This window comes from Haliotis rufescens, unplaced genomic scaffold, assembly GCF_023055435.1.
Source record: "Haliotis rufescens isolate VD_foot unplaced genomic scaffold, xgHalRufe1.0.p SCAF_108, whole genome shotgun sequence".
Lineage (NCBI taxonomy): Eukaryota > Metazoa > Mollusca > Gastropoda > Lepetellida > Haliotidae > Haliotis > Haliotis rufescens.
In genome coordinates, this window is record NW_025963789.1 from 821,846 (window position 1) to 839,129 (window position 17,284).

At 41.3% G+C, this 17,284-nt stretch overlaps 1 protein-coding gene and 1 long non-coding RNA gene across 2 annotated transcripts; one reads left to right on the plus strand and one right to left on the minus strand.

Moving 5' to 3' along the window:
* Positions 1-281: 281 nt before the first annotated feature.
* On the plus strand, positions 282-5,889 carry LOC125377947. The gene is made up of 2 exons (XR_007219887.1): positions 282-2,041; positions 2,155-5,889. It is a non-coding gene; the product is annotated as an uncharacterized LOC125377947 (long non-coding RNA).
* A 3,153-nt stretch (positions 5,890-9,042) lies between these two features.
* Positions 9,043-17,226, minus strand: LOC124143386 (uveal autoantigen with coiled-coil domains and ankyrin repeats-like). The gene is made up of 4 exons (XM_046512349.2): positions 16,860-17,226; positions 14,906-15,105; positions 13,508-13,672; positions 9,043-11,318 (listed from the first exon to the last, which is right to left on the minus strand). Exons 1-4 carry the CDS (start codon positions 17,085-17,087, stop codon positions 10,247-10,249), a joined length of 1,665 nt encoding a protein of 554 aa, XP_046368305.2. The 5' UTR covers positions 17,088-17,226; the 3' UTR covers positions 9,043-10,246.
* Between the last annotated feature and the right edge of the window lie 58 nt (positions 17,227-17,284).

Genomic DNA, 17,284 nt, shown 5'->3' on the forward strand with positions numbered 1-17,284 from the left:
TTGGCTAGTAAACAATCCTAATTAGCACCCCTTCCGATTGATCAATGTACACAAGACTTTTTTATTCGCGCATATGCACACTCGTGTGTTATATGCACCTTTAATTAAGGGCAATTAAATTCTGGAAAAATATATCTGTCGTACATAAACATTTCAGGCTGTCACCATAAACCACGAAATTTATCTTTCCACTTTTTTTTTTCCACCAAAATAATATTCTAATAAGAGCCCCCTATTTCTAATTTTGAGAGCGCCCTGGGCGCTTATTACGTCGAATATGGTAACAATCAAAATAATACTGCAAATAAATATATTTGTCACAGTTCATGTCAATTCTAACACTGCTTTGAAAATGACATAAAAAATAAATATCACATAGTAGCTTGGCCACTTTTCTGTCAGAAGAACTTGAAAGTAGCACCACTGAGATATTCACCATCTTCCAAAAAACACATAATCAAAATAATACTGAAAATAAAGATGTCACTGTTCATGTCAATTCTAACACTGCTTTGCAAAGTATAATTTAAAATATACATCAGAGACTCATTATGAACCATTTGATCAAGAAAATAATTACTGGGATGAGATCCACTCGGGTAAAAAAGATCAGCAAACAATATGCATCCATCTGCTTTGATAAATCAGTACTGATAAGAAGTTACTATCCGAGCAATTGTCATAACTTTCACTTTCATTTTGACGTGAATGTATCTGATTCCCAAGCTCCAACAACATAAGAAAAGTTGTTGTACTAAGTTCAATCGACATGTCATCTTTCGAAGTTTCCTGAGTTGATGCATGTGCCGACATTACTTGCTCCTGTTTAACTACTAAGATTAAACCTCCCTAACGCAGTTGTTCGTATCCTGAATGTTAATTAGATGTTTTCGAATGTTTGCAAGGGAATGCAGGCAAATGCAGAATGCCTCTGGCATACTTTATGAACATATTCTGTGCTCAAAAGACCGCCATTTGTGATGATAAAGCCCCTTGTAACAATAAAAATTCTACCACTTACAACACAGACAATTGTCAAGAGAGGGTATTCATGTTCGGCTTCGAGATCAACAAAGATCGATTATGTATCTTTTTACTAGTTTACAACGGTAAAATCATATGTTTTTTATTAAAAGGTGATGATAACAAATAAAATAACTGACTACGTGGCTATTGACGGGGGGAAAAAATGGAAATCTGATTTAATTTTATTTTTACATTTTCTCAAAAATTAGTCGGAAAATATAAAATGCCTGGCCTTATCATAACCTATAACAATAATAACTAACAATACTATAATAATACTGATAATGTACAATGATATAACAAGAAAAGTATTCTGTGGACGTATGTTTTGAGTCTTGTAGGGTGGAACTGAAAGATTGTTTTCTCTTGGAGTTGACAAACTGGTGCATATCATGAAAGACACACATTGTCACTGTTAACGTCTTCCTTTACTGTCTGAACAGTTACTACCGCTGACCACCATGTGATACCAGCAGATCCACCACTCGCTGATTTCCCCTGAGTCTTGCCCAGTCGGCCGCTGTTTGCCCCTAGTTGTTCCTGGACTTATTTCCTTTGTGAGTATCAACTCATGACACAATCAATTATTAGTAAACAGAATTGATTGTCTACTGTAAATATGAGTGATATGACATGGTTGCCAGGAGTTCCACCACTCGTGGATTTCCCCTGGATCTTGCCCAGTCGGCCGCCTTTTGCCCCTCGTTGTTCCTGGACTTATGTCCTTCGTGGGTATCAACTCATGACACAATCAATTATTAGTAAACAGAATTGATTGTCTACTGTAAATATGAGTCATATGACATGGTTGCCAGGAGTTCCACCACTCGTGGATTTCCCCTGGATCTTGCCCAGTCGGCCGCCTTTTGCCCCTCGTTGTTCCTGGACTTATGTCCTTCGTGGGTATCAACTCATGACACAATCAATTATTTGTAAACAGAATTGATTGTCTACTGTAAATATGAGTGATATGACATGGTTGCCAGGAGTTCCACCACTCGTGGATTTCCCCTGAGTCTTGCCCAGTCGGCCAATCAATTATTAGTAAACAGATTTGATTGTCTACTGTAAATATGAGTGATATGACATGGTTGCCAGGAGTTCCGGCACTCGCTGATTTCCCCTGAGTCTTGCCCAGTCCGCCGCTGTTTTCCCCTCGTTGTTCCTTGACTTATTTCCTTTGTGGGTATCAACTCATGACACAATCAATTATTAGTAAACAGAATTGATTGTCTACTGTAAATATGAGTGACATGACATGGTTGCCAGGAGTTCCACCACTCGCTGATTTCCCCTGGATCTTGCCCAGTCGGCCAATCAATTATTAGTAAACAGATTTGATTGTCTACTGTAAATATGAGTGATATGACATGGTTGCCAGGAGTTCCACCACTCGTGGATTTCCCCTGAGTCTTGCCCAGTCGGCCGCCTTTTGCCCCTTGTTGTTCCTGGACTTATGTCCTTCGTGAGTATCAACTCATGACACAATCAATTATTAGTAAACAGAATTGATTGTCTACTGTAAATATGATTGATATGACATGGTTGCCAGGAGTTCCACCACTCGTGGATTTCCCCTGAGTCTTGCCCAGTCGGCCGCCTTTTGCCCCTTGTTGTTCCTGGACTTATGTCCTTCGTGAGTATCAACTCATGACACAATCAATTATTAGTAAACAGAATTGATTGTCTACTGTAAATATGAGTGATATGACATGGTTGCCAGGAGTTCCACCACTCGTGGATTTCCCCTGAGTCTTGCCCAGTCGGCCGCCTTTTGCCCCTTGTTGTTCCTGGACTTATGTCCTTCGTGAGTATCAACTCATGACACAATCAATTATTAGTAAACAGAATTGATTGTCTACTGTAAATATGATTGATATGACATGGTTGCCAGGAGTTCCACCACTCGTGGATTTCCCCTGGATCTTGCCCAGTCGGCCGCCTTTTGCCCCTCGTTGTTCCTGGACTTATGTCCTTCGTGGGTATCAACTCATGACACAATCAATTATTAGTAAACAGAATTGATTGTCTACTGTAAATATGAGTGATATGACACGGATGCCAGGAGCTCCGGCACTCGCTGATTTCCCCTGAGTCTTGCCCAGTCCGCCGCTGTTTTCCCCTCGTTGTTCCTTGACTTATTTCCTTTGTGGGTATCAACTCATGACACAATCAATTATTAGTAAACAGAATTGATTGTCTACTGTAAATATGATTGATATGACATGGTTGCCAGGAGTTCCACCACTCGCTGATTTCCCCTGGGTCTTGTCCAGTCGGCCGCTGTTTTCCCCTCGTTGTTCCTGGACCTGACTTCACTATCTCCACATGTCCTCCTACACAGGCCTAGGGAAGGGTCACAGGTCACCGTCGTCGTTTTCTTACCATGTTTCTCTACATCCAGTTCTTTGTCCCTGGTAAGTATAGATTCTTCATGGTCCATAGTGACAAACAAACTGATAAAAAAAAGCTTCTACCACTGTTGCAGCCGTGTGATAGGAATATAGATCAGGATTTCGAAAGTCACGTGGTGCATCAAACAGTTGCCACATTATTTCTCTTCTATGGATTTTTTGCTTTTCCTGAGTTCATGTTTCTCCCAAGTCTGACCGCTGACCACCATGTGATTCCAGCAGATCCACCACTCGCTGATTTCCCCTGAATCTTGCCCAGTCTTGCCGCTGTTTGCCACTGCTTATTCCTGGACTTGATGTCCTTAATTCCGTATGAAGACAAACTTTACCTTCTCCAAGTGTCCTCCTATACAGACGTAGTGAATTGTCACAGGTCACCGTCGTCGGTTCTCCCAATGTTTCTCTACATCCAGTGCTTTGTCCCTGGTCAGTATGTATTCTTCTTGGCCCATAGTGACAAACAAACTGATAAAAAAAAAGAAACTTCTGCCGCTGTTGCTCTTGTATGGATTTTTTGCTGTTCCTGAGTTCATGTTTCTTCCAAGTCTGTCACACAATCTCATTCAAATAATTTTTTAGTTCTGGCTCCCGCTAAACAAAGGTCTGAGCGCATCCCATTATGGGTCACGTCAGAATGACCTTTTTTCCAACCAATCAGGAAAGTGAGAGTTGGAATGTGTTTTCTAATCACTCAACATTGACAAGGTTAACATTGGATGTTCCAAGTCCTGCCTGAATCATCGTCTGTCTCTCGCTTCAGTGAGATAAACATTTGAAACAGAAAAGACTTTCCATAACCCGTGGAAAGTACTGTGGGTACAATCGCGGACAGTTATTAGACATTTTCAGAATTATCTTTGATCACTTTTTAAATTTTGACAAATATTTTTCAAAGCATAATCTGGGATGGAAGTGACGTAAAGCTCGAGAAAGCAGCTTTTGATTGGCACACACCCCATCACTGTCAGTAACAACGTCCTCCTTTAATGTCTGAACAGATTCTACAGCTGACCACCATGGGATTCCAGCAGATCCGCCAGTTGCTGATTTCCACTGAATCTTGCCCGGTCGGCCGCTGTTTGTTCCTGAACTTGATGTCCACAATTCTGTATGAAGACAAACTTTACCTTCTCCAAGTCTCCGCCCATACAGACGTAGTGAATTGTCACAGGTCACCGTCGTCGGTTCTCCCAATGTTTCTCTACATCCAGTGCTTTGTCCCTGGCCAGTATGTATTCTTCTTGGCCCATAGTGACAAACAAACTGATAAAAAAAAAAGAAACTTCTGCCTCTGTTGCTCTTGTATGGACTTTTTGCTGTCCATACAATACTGATAAAAAAAAAGCAGCAAAAAAACAACCTTCTGCCACTGTTGCAATCATGTGATCAGGAATACGGATCTGGGAGCTGTTGTACAAAGCGATCTTAGCCCCACGGTGATCGTAACTTCCATACCTTAACATAGACTTACAACAGTCGTAGTGCTAAGGTTTTGTACAACTGCACCCAGGAATTCAAAAGTCAAGTGGTGCATCAAACTGGACTTGCGAACAGTTGCCACATTATTGCTCTTTTATGGATTTTGCTTTTCCTGAGTTTTCGTTTCTCCCAAGTGTGCCCCCTGTCACACAATATCATTGTATTACATTTTTAATTCCTGTTTCAGCTAATCAAAGGTCTGAGAACATCCCATATGGGTCATGTCAGAATGACCCTATAATCCAACCAACCTGGAAAGTGACAGTTGAAATGTGTTTTCTAATCATGCAACATTGACAGGGTTAACACTGGGTATTCCAAATGACAGTTAAAGGCTGTACAACTGATTCCACCTTAATCATCATCTACCTCTCGCTTCAATGGGATAATCCTCCCACATTAAGCTGACACACTGCAATATGACTCGAATACTATTAAAAGTGGCGTTAAACCAAACTCACTCACTCAATAGGATAAACAATAGAAACAGAAGAGACTTTTCCTTGCCTGTAGAAAGTACTGACATACATTTATTGGACATTCCAGAGATTTCTTTTGATCACTTTTCTCGAGAAAGTTGCTTTTGATTGGCTAATGTAGACTTCTTGTTAGTCATTTCATTGATTTCTGACCCTGTCCCTATCAATAACACCCTCCTTCTTTAATGTCTGAACAGACACTATCGCTGACTACCATGGGATTCCAGCAGATCCACCACTCGCTGATTTCCACTGAATCTTGCCCAGTCGGCCGCTGTTTGCCCCTTGTTGTTCCTGGACTTGATGTCCTTAATCCCGTATGAAGACAAACTTTACCTTCTCCACATCTCCTCCCAAACAGACGTAGTGAATTGTCACAGGTCACTGTCGTCGGTTCTCCCAATGTTTCTCTACATCCAGTGCTTTGTCCCTGGTCAGTATGTATTCTTCTTGGCCCATAGTGACAAACAGACTGATAAAAAAATAGAAGCTTCTGCCACTGTTGCAATTTTTGCCACACTGTTGCCCTTGTATGGATTTTTTGCTTTTCCTGAGTTCATGTTTCACCCAAGTCTGTCACACAATCTCATTCAAATCAATTTTTACTTCTGGCTACCGCTAATGAAAGGCCAGAACACATCCCATTATGGGTCACGTCAGAATGACCTTTAATCGACCAGTCGGGAAAGTGTCAGTTGCAATTATAAAAATTTTACAAAATATGGAAGTGCCATAAAGCTAGGGAAAGCTGCTTTTGAATGGCTAATGTAGACTTCTTATTAGTCATTTCATTGGTTGGTCATAGTTTTAGGAAGGTCATTCTTGCATGTGACCTGTGAAGATCCGGGGTAGAATAGGTCTTCAGCAACCCATGCTTGCCATAAAAGGTGACTATGCTTGTCGTAAGAGGCGACTAATGGGATTGGGTGGCCAGGCTCACTGACTTGGTTGATGCATGTCATCGTATCCCAATTGTATGGATCGATGCTCATGTTGTCAATTACTGGATTGTCTGGTCCAGACTCGATTATTTACAGACTACCGTCATATTGCTAAGTACGGCATTAAACAACAAGCAAATAAACAAAAAAGGGCTCAGTGATGCTGACCTTCCGTAATGAAAATATCATGAGAATCTGTTTGCGGCATTTAACAACAAGCAAACAAAGAACATTCTGGCATGTCTCAGATCCTTGTGTAATCATTACACTGTAATGATAGCGAGCACTAAGATCTGATTTAAATGATTGCCTGACACAGTGCTGTGAACAGACTTGAACAGAGTAGGTCTCTACTCCACCATGGATCCAGGCACTTCCAATAATCTTTGATCCAGCTTCTCAGAATACAGAGAACATCATTCTCTATCTGAAGAATTGTCATTTTTCCACAAAGATCATGGTGATTCAGTTCACCAATCCAACTATTTTTCTAACTAATTTCTGCTTTGTCGAAATGTATATTTGTTGACGTGAACATTTTTCTCCATGTGGATAGCTGATTCTTAGGATTTGCTCATAACAACGAACAAAGGGGGATAATTTATGCATTAATTTATTAAAGGTGAACCGCTACAAAGGGTTACCTGTACCTGTCCTAGGTGTTATGATGAAGTGATCGGAAACACCTGGGTTTTGAGAACAGCAGGGGAGAAGCTTTAAGGATTTCGGGGAGGGGATGTTCTAATAAAATAATCCAAGTTCCAGGTTTAGTGAAAAAACATGCATATGCCTCGCATTGTAGAAAAAAGACATAATGTGCCTTTTCCATTCCAACTCTCCCCAACAGTGGAATAGTGTGATCCTATGTACATCCACAGCATGAGCCAACAATATAGTGCGTGTGTTTCTATGTACTCTTGAATGTATAGGTGAAGTGTGTGTGTTGTGATGCATCAGTCAGATCCATGGTGAAATTGTTTCAATCTCATTAAAATCAGATCCTAGTTCTCGCTGCCGCTAAACAAAGATCTGAGGACATCCCATTACGGGTCACGTCAGAACGACCTTTCATCCAACCAATCAGAGCGTCGCTTACCAAATCATGAAAGTGACAGTCGAAATGTGTTTTCTAATCATGCAACTTCGAAACGACAGTTACGACCGATTCGTCAAAATTATTGTCTAAAAATCATTCCGACTGTCACTTTCATGACTCTCTGACTGGTCGGATGAAAGGTCGTTCTGACGTGACCCATAATAGGATGTCCTCAGATCTTTGTTAAGCCATAGCGAGAACTAGGATCTGATTTTAATGAGATTGAAATTGTTTGGACATGTTTATCTCATCAGTATTGTATCTCCTCACATGTGTCCAGTGTGGGAGGAAAGTTGAGCTTCTTGTACCATGTTATCACCTTGAGGTGCCGACACCTGCACGGGCTCCTCGACTACACCCAGGGTCAACTGAACGTTACTTCTGTTACTGAATGATGTGTGGAAGTATTTCTGACCTTTTCTTATGTGATAAGCTTGTGCTTCCTACAGAATGTTTTGGAGGAAATAAATCAATGTATTTGTTATGTGTCTGTTTTCTTGACTAATTAGAGGACACAGTCATCCTGACCCATTTAGATCCGGGGTAGAATAGGTCTTCAGCAACGCATGCTTGCTGTAATAGTGAGTGAGTATGGTTTTACGCCGCTTTTAGCAATATTCCAGCAATATCACGGCGGGGGACACCAGAAATGGGCTTCACACATTGTACCCATGTCGGGAATCGAACCCGGGTCTTTGGCGTGATAAGCGAAGGCTTTAACCACTAGGCTACCCGACCGCCCTGCTTGCTGTAATAAGCGACCATGCTTGTCATAAGAGGCGACTAACAGGATCGGGTGGTCAAGCTCGCTGACTTGGTTGATGCATGTCATTGTATCCCAATTGCGTGGATCGATGCTCATGGTGTCGATTATTTACAGACCGACGATTGTCCAGACTCGGGTTTAACTGTGTGTTTGTTGTTTAACGCAGCACTGCAATATTCCAGCTATATGACGGCGGTCTGTAAATGATCGAGTCTGGACCAGACAATCCAGTGATTGACATCATGAGCATCGATCCACGCAATTGGGACCCTTGACATGCATCAACCGAGTCAGCAGGTTTAACAAAAAACAAACAAAAGAGGACTCAATGATGCTGACCATCACAGAGGAACAAAATGTCTTCCATAGTGGAAATCATGAGAATCTGTTTTCAGGTGTTGTGCCATCTGTGAATCCAAGGCAAAATCCTTGATTCGTATGTAAACATGGTGTAATGCCATTGGTGCACAGCCCATCCCTAGCCCACCCCAATCTTTGCCGCCTGTGATAAGCTGTGAGAATGAGGATGACTTCACACCCTGTTACACTGACAAGGCAAAGATCCGGGGTAGAATGGGTCTTCAGCAACCCATGCTTGCCGTAATAAGAGGCAACTAAGAGGATCAGGTGGTCATGCTCGCTGACTTGGTTGATGCCTTTCATCGTATCCCAATTGCATGGATCGATGCTCATGTCAGGTACTGGATTGTCTGGTCCAGACACAATTATTTACAGACCACCATTATATAGCTGGAATATTGCTGAGTGCAGCGTTCAACAAGATGACAAGGCGAAGATGTCATCAGTAGGATGAATCCACACCCTGCTACACACACATACACAATGGTAAGGCAGAATTTATTGCTATATGTCTTGGTACAAAAGACAAGAAAACCAGCACAAACAGTCACAAATGTAAGACAAAACAACTTGTCTGCCTCAGTATCACAGCTATAGAGGGAAAGTCACACAGCAGCTTTGTTAAAACATGGAAGACAACAGTTTAAATCATTTTAACAGGAGAAATGCTAAGATTAGCCCATTTTCTTACATATTGGATAATCTCGGGTGTAAAAGCATGTATAAACATAAGCATAATAGTGTTAATCATTTGAAATATGGAAGCTATCCACGGTAAACTCTGGACGTAACGGGCTGATACAGCGAAAAGTCAACTACAGCAAAAACGAACTCATATTCCCCTGGTCATGCTGCAGTCTTGATTAGTGTAAGGGCATCACAAAATACTTTGAAGCTATGATTGGTACATCCACAGAAATGAATGCTGTATCTTCATCATGTTTATAGGGGAGGAGTACTATACAATTAGAAATGACACAGGGGATACCGATTATCCCCCTAGGGCCCCGTTCCACAAAACGACCATAGAGCTACGATGATCATAAGCCTATGTTAAAGTATCATCTTAGCGCTAAGATCCCTTTTTGGAATGAGCTTCTGACCTATGGACAGCAAAGGACAATATTTGATAGGAGGTAGTTGTAGAGAAAATAGTCTAAGCAAGAGGCACTATTTCTATGAAACTGCACACAAGACCATTCAAACAACTGTATAGTATCATATAGTAATGTAAATAAACAAACAATAGTCAAATTGCTAAGTAAATGCTGTCAAGAAGGCTGGGACCTTCTATGGTTGATCTTACATCGTAATCCAAAAATGTTGACTTGAAACTCCATGACGTTTTGTGTTGGCAGTTTGTTTAATACTTTTGACGTCTCTGTGTTAAATGTATTTCTGTTTCCTGGCCTAGTTGCTACAGACTAGCATTGGCAATCGATAAGCTGACCTTGACCTTGTCTGTGTGAGCTTGACCTCACATTCCATCGAGTCCCTGTTTCATGAAAAGGAAATATGAAAGCCAATACAGGGTTAATAATTAAGTCTGCTCGTCTGAGATGTTAAATTCAGAGATTGTGGCCTGCCACTTCTACCATTAGGTAGAGGGCAACTTAGTAGCAGATAACTTTTGAGGACTAGTGAAAATGAAACTTAATTTCTAACCCTGTTATATGGCCTTGACCTCACACACCCTTAAGGTCGCCCATATTAAGGACATACTCTGCTCCTTTTACATTTGGGAAGTGTTGGCGCCGACTCATCTGTTTCATGGTGTGGACGACCATCTCTCGCGGAAACGTATCCAGCATCCAGTCACTGACTCCAGACAGCGGCCGTGACTTCGCGGATAGGGATAGCGGGACACTAAGACTCCTCTTAACCAGGTGTGACCTCAGGTCATGTGACATATGCAGTGGCATTTCACTCTTTGGTTTGACATCATCCTCATATTTTTTTTTCGTGTGAATGTCATGAATATGTTTTGGTTTAAACTGGAAAGGACGATCATGAGGAGATAGATTTTTGTTAAGTACTCGATCTACGATTTCTTTTGGGAGATCGGGTTTTCGTAGTTTCTTTTTTTTCAGTTCCTTCATTTGTGGATCAACCTCAGAAATCTCCACATACTTGATGTGCTTCCCCTCATAATACTTGGGCCCACTGCCAGTTTCAGGCATCATTGTGTACTCGTTTCGCGGATACTCATCCTTCAAGTTCGGAACATAATCCTTCTCCGACAACTTTGCTGAGAAAATCCACTGATTTGGGTTAATGTATCCTGGACTTTTGGAGCGTGACCTTGACCTTGAGATAGACCTGGACATTGTTTGCTCCCTCACTCCACTGAAGTCATCCATCTTAGACATGCTGTCATCAAACTGCACCTGGTCCTCGGTCGTCTCATCTGTGAACAGACTGGTGTCCGTGTCTGCGCGTTTGTCCAGTGAGGATGGTGTCTTATTAACCATTGATACCTTCATCTTGCCTGTCTGTCTCTGCAGTGTCTGACTGTTGGGGCGGTAGAGTCCATGCTGAGGTGGTCTCTGAGAATCTGGCCCCGTAGGCTTCTCCTCCAGGTGCCTTGACCCCAGCCACTGCCGGAAAGCCTGATCTCCATAGAACTCCTGGGCGGCCTTGACCTCTTCCTCCTCCTCCAGTTCCTGCAGGATCTGCTGCATGCGGACTTTCTTCAGCTGGCTCATCTCCCGTGCCACATGGTCCTTGTCCTGGTGCCACACCTCCGCTGCCAGAATCCTGAAACAAACAGCAGGTAACATGATGAGGAAGGCACAGAGTTCAATACAAAAAGTCCATCCTAACCCCAACTAAACATAACTACACTTTGGACACCGCCTCCGTGGTCTCGTGGATAGAGCCTCTTCCTGGAGAGTGGAAGGTCGGTGGTTCAATCACTGGGTGCGTCATACCAAAAGTTGTTAAAAGATGGTACTTGTTGTTACCCTGCCTTGTGCTCAGCATTAAATTCACTGAGTCTGACCAGCTGATCAATTACATCACTTCTTACAACCGACCCGTGAAGATTCCGGGATAGAATAGGTCTTCAGCAACCCATACTTGCCGTAAAAGGCGACTATGCTTGTCATAAAAGGCAACTAACGGGATGGGGTGGTGAGGCTCGCTGACTTGGTTGATGCATGTCATCGATTCCAATTGCATAGATGTAACGATGCTCATGATGTCAATCACTGGATTGTCTGGTCCAGACTCGATTATTTTACAGACCGCCGTCATATAGCTGGAATATTGCTGAGAGCGGCGTTAAGCAACAAACAAACAAAACTTCTTACAACCAGCATATGTTGCTTGGGACAAAATCTAACCTGAAATCCCCTTAGGTTCCTAGTTTAGTCGCCTCTTTACATTTTGATTTTGTAAGCTCAGATGATGACATGTTCAGAATAAAGTATTTGGTTAGTGGCAGTGTATGGCGCCAAGAAATATATCACATGTCACAAAATAATCTGGTAGCCCCAGAACCTTTGAAGGTAGACTAACCCGTATTGCTAAGCAATTCGACCCTGACAAGAAGAGTACAGGGGCATGCATCCCTTGAAAATTTCAAAATCTAGACTGCAAATGGTGCAATTTGGAGCAAGTATCAATATTGCTGGGTGCAGCGTTAAACATTTAAACAATAAAGACCTTTTCCAAACATATCTTGTTGAATTTAAGCTGGATAAATGAATAGATGTCACATCGACAAGATGAACAAAGTCTGAAAGATGATAAAATGTGAAAGCAAACTTATCACTTCGTAGTTCTACCTGATCCATCAATTTAATCGTCAGAGACAATCAGTCCAGCTTAGTTTCTCACATCATAGACTGATCAGAATTTTGACAGCCATGGGCCAAAGGTCTAACGTTTGTTTTGCACACGGTAGTCGTCTTTGCACAGATTTCACACTTGACATAAGATGAGACAAAAATTGGGATGGAACTTGTAGTTACACTGCTTGGCACTCAGCATGAAGGGGAAAGAACAAGAACACATCATCCACCAAGTCATTGAGATGAGACAAAAATTGGGATTGGGTTGTTACAATGTGTGACCTGACAACTTCAATGTCACCATCACAGCATGTATATTTGCTCATGCTATCAACCACTAGGTTGTCAGGTCCAGACTAAGTATGTCCCCATGCCTTGGCTTGTCTTCATTTAAATAACAAATCTGACATCCACCTACACTGCCCATGTTGTGCCTGTGTTGGGTCTACCAACTAGTTTTTGCCATACAAGGGACATAACTCTACTTTCCTGTTGACACATCACACATGCAAAAACGTTTGTCACTGGTACTCTGTGTTTATGAAATATCAACAACACACACACTATACTCCCACTGACATTTATATTTTGCTGATTCTGTGCATGACAAATCTAGAGTTGTGTCCCTTGTCCTTGAGACCCGTGAAGATTCGGGGTAGAATAGGTCTTCAGCAACCCATGCTTGCCGTAAAAGGTGACTATGCTTGTCGTAAAAGGCGACTAACGGGATCGGGTGGTCAGGCTCGCTGACTTGGTTGATGCATGTCATCGTATCCCAATTGCGCGGATCGATGCTCATGATATTAATCACTGGACTGTCTGGTCCAGACTCGATTATTTACAGACCGCCATCATATAGCTGGAATATTGCTGGGTGCGGTGTTAAACAACAAACCAACCAACCCTTGTCCTTGATAAACATACTTTGCCTAAATTAACTCCATTAATCTAACAAGAAAAGTTGAAATTTTCCATACTTATAGAATTAACAAATCAATGGTACTTAGGTTGAGGCCAATGTTAATTTCATATGTGTCTTCCCCCCTCAAATTTCGGACTTTAGCAGACAAATTCTGAGATCCAACAAAGAAGGAAAATTGCATTAAGACCCATAAATAAGGTCAAATGTAATCTGTCATAATATAGGCTCACCTTGCACATTTCCTGTGTCCCCAGAGTTTAGCAAGGTCAAGTGGTGTGTTGCCACGGCAATCCTTCCCATCAACCTTTGCTCCCCTCTCAATGAGCAGCTTAAGACATTGTACATGTCCCTCACTGGCCGCCTGGTGGACAGGGCTGATACCATCATCATTGCAGCTGCCATGGAAACAGACAGAGAATTAATTCCTTGTTTTGTCAGTATTCCAGGTTTTACTGGACACTAAATACTGAGTCCCATACAAATTGAGTGAGTGAGTAAGGTTTTACGCCGCTTTAAGCAATATTCCAGCAACATCACGGCGGGGACACCAGAAATGGGCTTCACACATTGTACCCATGTCGGGAATCGAACCAGGGTCTTCGGCGTGACGAGCAAACAATTTAACCACTAGGCTACCCGACCACCCGATACAAATTGAAAATGGATGCAAACAATTCACATAGCGAGTTATTTGGGACACACAAAAAAGTATCATTATGTCTGTTTGAATCATCAAATTCATTAAAATTGTAGAAATCATAACCGACATTTCTCTTCTAGTAAGAAATACACTCAATATTCCACATGTCCGTGAATGATTTTCTTCAATCTAACATTGAAATCGCAATAGTGATGCACTTGGTTTCATTGAAGAGGGTAATAATATATCATGTAATTTGAGCAAACAAGTGTAATGTCTGGTATATAAGTGGCAAAATAATTATTATCTAAACATTTCAAAAGTTTCCCCATGGTCATATAGAGGATGTGTGACAGCAATAAGCATCACATCTATCATACAGAGGTCCTCAGCAACCTATGCCAGTTGTAAGTGGTGACTTTATGGGTTGGATGGTCAAACTCTGTGACTCAGCTGCTTGCACGTCATCGCACCCCGACAGCATGAATCGTTACTCATATCAGTCAGTGGTTGTTTTTTGGTTGGTTTGTTGTTTTACGCCGCACTCTGCAATATTCCAGCTATATGACGGCGGTCTGTAAATAATCGAGTCTGGACCAGACAATCCAGTGATTAATATCATGAGCATCGATCTGCGCGCTTGTTGTTTAATGCCGTACTTAGCAATATTATAGCTATATGATGGTAGTCTGTAAATAATCAAGTCTGGATTGACAATATGAGCATCGATCCATACAATTGGGATACAATGACATGCATCAACCAAGTCAATGAGCCTGACCACCAGATCCCGTTAGTCGCCTTTTACGACAAGCATAGTCACCTTTTACTGCAAGCATGGGTTGCTGAAGACCTATTCTACCCCGGAATTTTCACGGGTTCAGTCAATGGAATTTCTGATACAATTATTTATAGGCCACTGTCATGTAGCTGGGTGCTGCATTTAACAACAAACAAACAAACAAACAAACAAACAAGCCGTACATACATGGAGGAGTCAGCTCCCTTGTCAAGCAGGTACGTGAGGCAGATCAAGGAGCGCTTCCCTGTCTGATTGCTGATGGCCAGGTGGACTGCTCGCCATCCAGTTGTGCTCGGTAGGTTCAGGTCGAACTTGAACTTGTCAATGCAGAGCTTCAGACAGTCCAGGCGACCATGAATCGCAGCAAGATGGAGAGCTGTGAGACCCTGTAACACAACATTACGTGCAATTTGTGATCCGAGCAGGCTTGTTTGGTCATGTTTGAACAAATGTCCATCAATGCTAACAGCAGACTTGTTAATTTCAACATTTCTTTTAAAACACAGATTATGAGTAATATGTAGAATATTTTTCCCTGATTTAGGATTACAGATTTTTTTATCCCTTAGGAATTTCATTTTGAAGATACTGAACAAGGCTTGTAACACAATTTATATAATTGTGACAGATAATCAAATATTCTGTTAATCAAACTCGTAAATGATTCTCTTAGTAATGTCTACATGTCTGGAAGAAGTATTCTCTTAGTAATGTCTTTTATTCATTTCATGGTCAACAGTTGAAAGAGGTTGAGATATGTACATGAATGATTTATAACAAGGTTATGCTCATAATAAATACTCTCTTTAATGCTAAAAAACAACTAAGTTTAAGCTATTTTCTGCCCTTTCCAAAATGAACAATGTAGTGTATTCTCCTTATAGTTGTTTACATCTTGTGTGATACAGTTTCCCGCAATATCCAAGTACACATTATATTGTTACGTCATATGATGACATCATGTAGGGATGCGATGTCTGAGTAAACTATGATGGCTTCCTTCCATGTTCTGTTGTGTTTGGCATGCACACGAGTGCGCATACTCCCAGGCATAAATGTGTGAATACATGACAAAGACATGACTCTTTGTAGAAAGTTACACATAGGGTCATGATGACCTCTTGTCTTGCAAAAGTTTATGGATACTGACATCCTAAAAATATAAAATTTGGCCATCACGAGTGTGATATATTCGATTTTCTAATAAATACTGATTTGTATGATATCATGAATAACTGTTTTTCGCCATATTATCTGCTCAAAAAGCTTTACTGGCTAGCGACCAGTTATCGCCAAGGACCATTTATCGCTAACTCCTTGTGATAACGCGAACATGATCGCATCTCGTTTTACCTTTTCTCGTTTTCATTAGAAGAGAGAAATGCTTAGATCTATGCAAAGATGGTGACCAAAACTGACTCTTGTGGTGAAATATTGAAAGAAACACCACATAATACTTTGCTCAAATACAACTTCAGAAAAGACATGTGAGCAGTGTCACATGACTAATGTCATTTCTTCCCCAAAAGACCTGATAGTTATTTTTCCAAAAATGCATTCCGTTACCTGTATACATCGCGAAATCCTTAGTACAGAGTGTTATGGATAAGCATGTGTAAATAGAATTGTGGGGAATATTGGTTTATGTCAGTTTGCAGACAACAAATTGATAAAAAAAACACATTCCTTATTAAAATTAATGAATATAAACAAAGAGAGCAATACCAGAGAGAATACAAAATGTAATTTGTATAACTGAAGTGGTGTATGTAATCACATAGCACATGCTTTTTAGACCGTGTCCACTGTTTTGAGTCCCTATCGTCGCGTTATAACAGAAATCGACTGAAACTTCTTCCAGACAGAAATACCCCTAGATCTATTAAAAGATTTCTATTTTCTCCAAAAATCAAAGTTATTGGCACAATTTTGTTTTTCAGAAATATTTCGTCTTTGCAGTAGTTCAGTTTGAAACAAAACAAACATCTGCATGCTATACCAAACCTTTAGACATTATTCAGATGAATAAAAATTTGAGAATTTGCCACAAAGATGGACGCCCTCGCTGTAACCTAGCAACGATGTCAACTTCCTATCATGGCGTCTGTCGCATCCTGAAACTTTCCAAAACAAATCTTACATTCTTATCGTAATTGATATGTCCACCAATCTCTCTGAGACTTTGTTTCAACCATTCCACATCTCCAATCGCTGCGGCCATGTATTCATCGTCGGCAATCTTCTTCTCGCTGGCGATGCGGGTGCGTCTTCTCCGGAGAGCTGGTGCTCCTTTAGCCGATCCCGACCCTGCTGTTTGAGACCCAGCAGTGATCGTTTTTGACGTTCCTCCGCCCTCAGAACTCGCCATATTGTCATCAAGTAGTATACCTATCTACATTATTTAATCGCGGCTAATGGCCCCCAAAATAAAATAAAAGTACTCCCCAGATAATCCTCGCACTTTCGTTACCCTAGGCCAAACGTTAGATCTTACCAATGAAGCGGTCGTAAATCGCGCACCTGTCATATGACTTCCGGCTGTCGTAAAAATATATTTAGTAAATT

Coding starts and splice junctions, on each gene's coding strand:
- LOC124143386 (XM_046512349.2), bottom strand. CDS start 17,087: ATGGCGAGTTCTGAGGGCGGAGGAACGTCAAAAACGATCACTGCTGGG. Junction 15,106..16,859: donor ATATCAATTACGATAAGAAT/GTAAGATTTGTT, acceptor GTTGTGTTACAG/GGTCTCACAGCTCTCCATCT. Junction 13,673..14,905: donor AAGGGAGCTGACTCCTCCAT/GTATGTACGGCT, acceptor TTTCCATGGCAG/CTGCAATGATGATGGTATCA.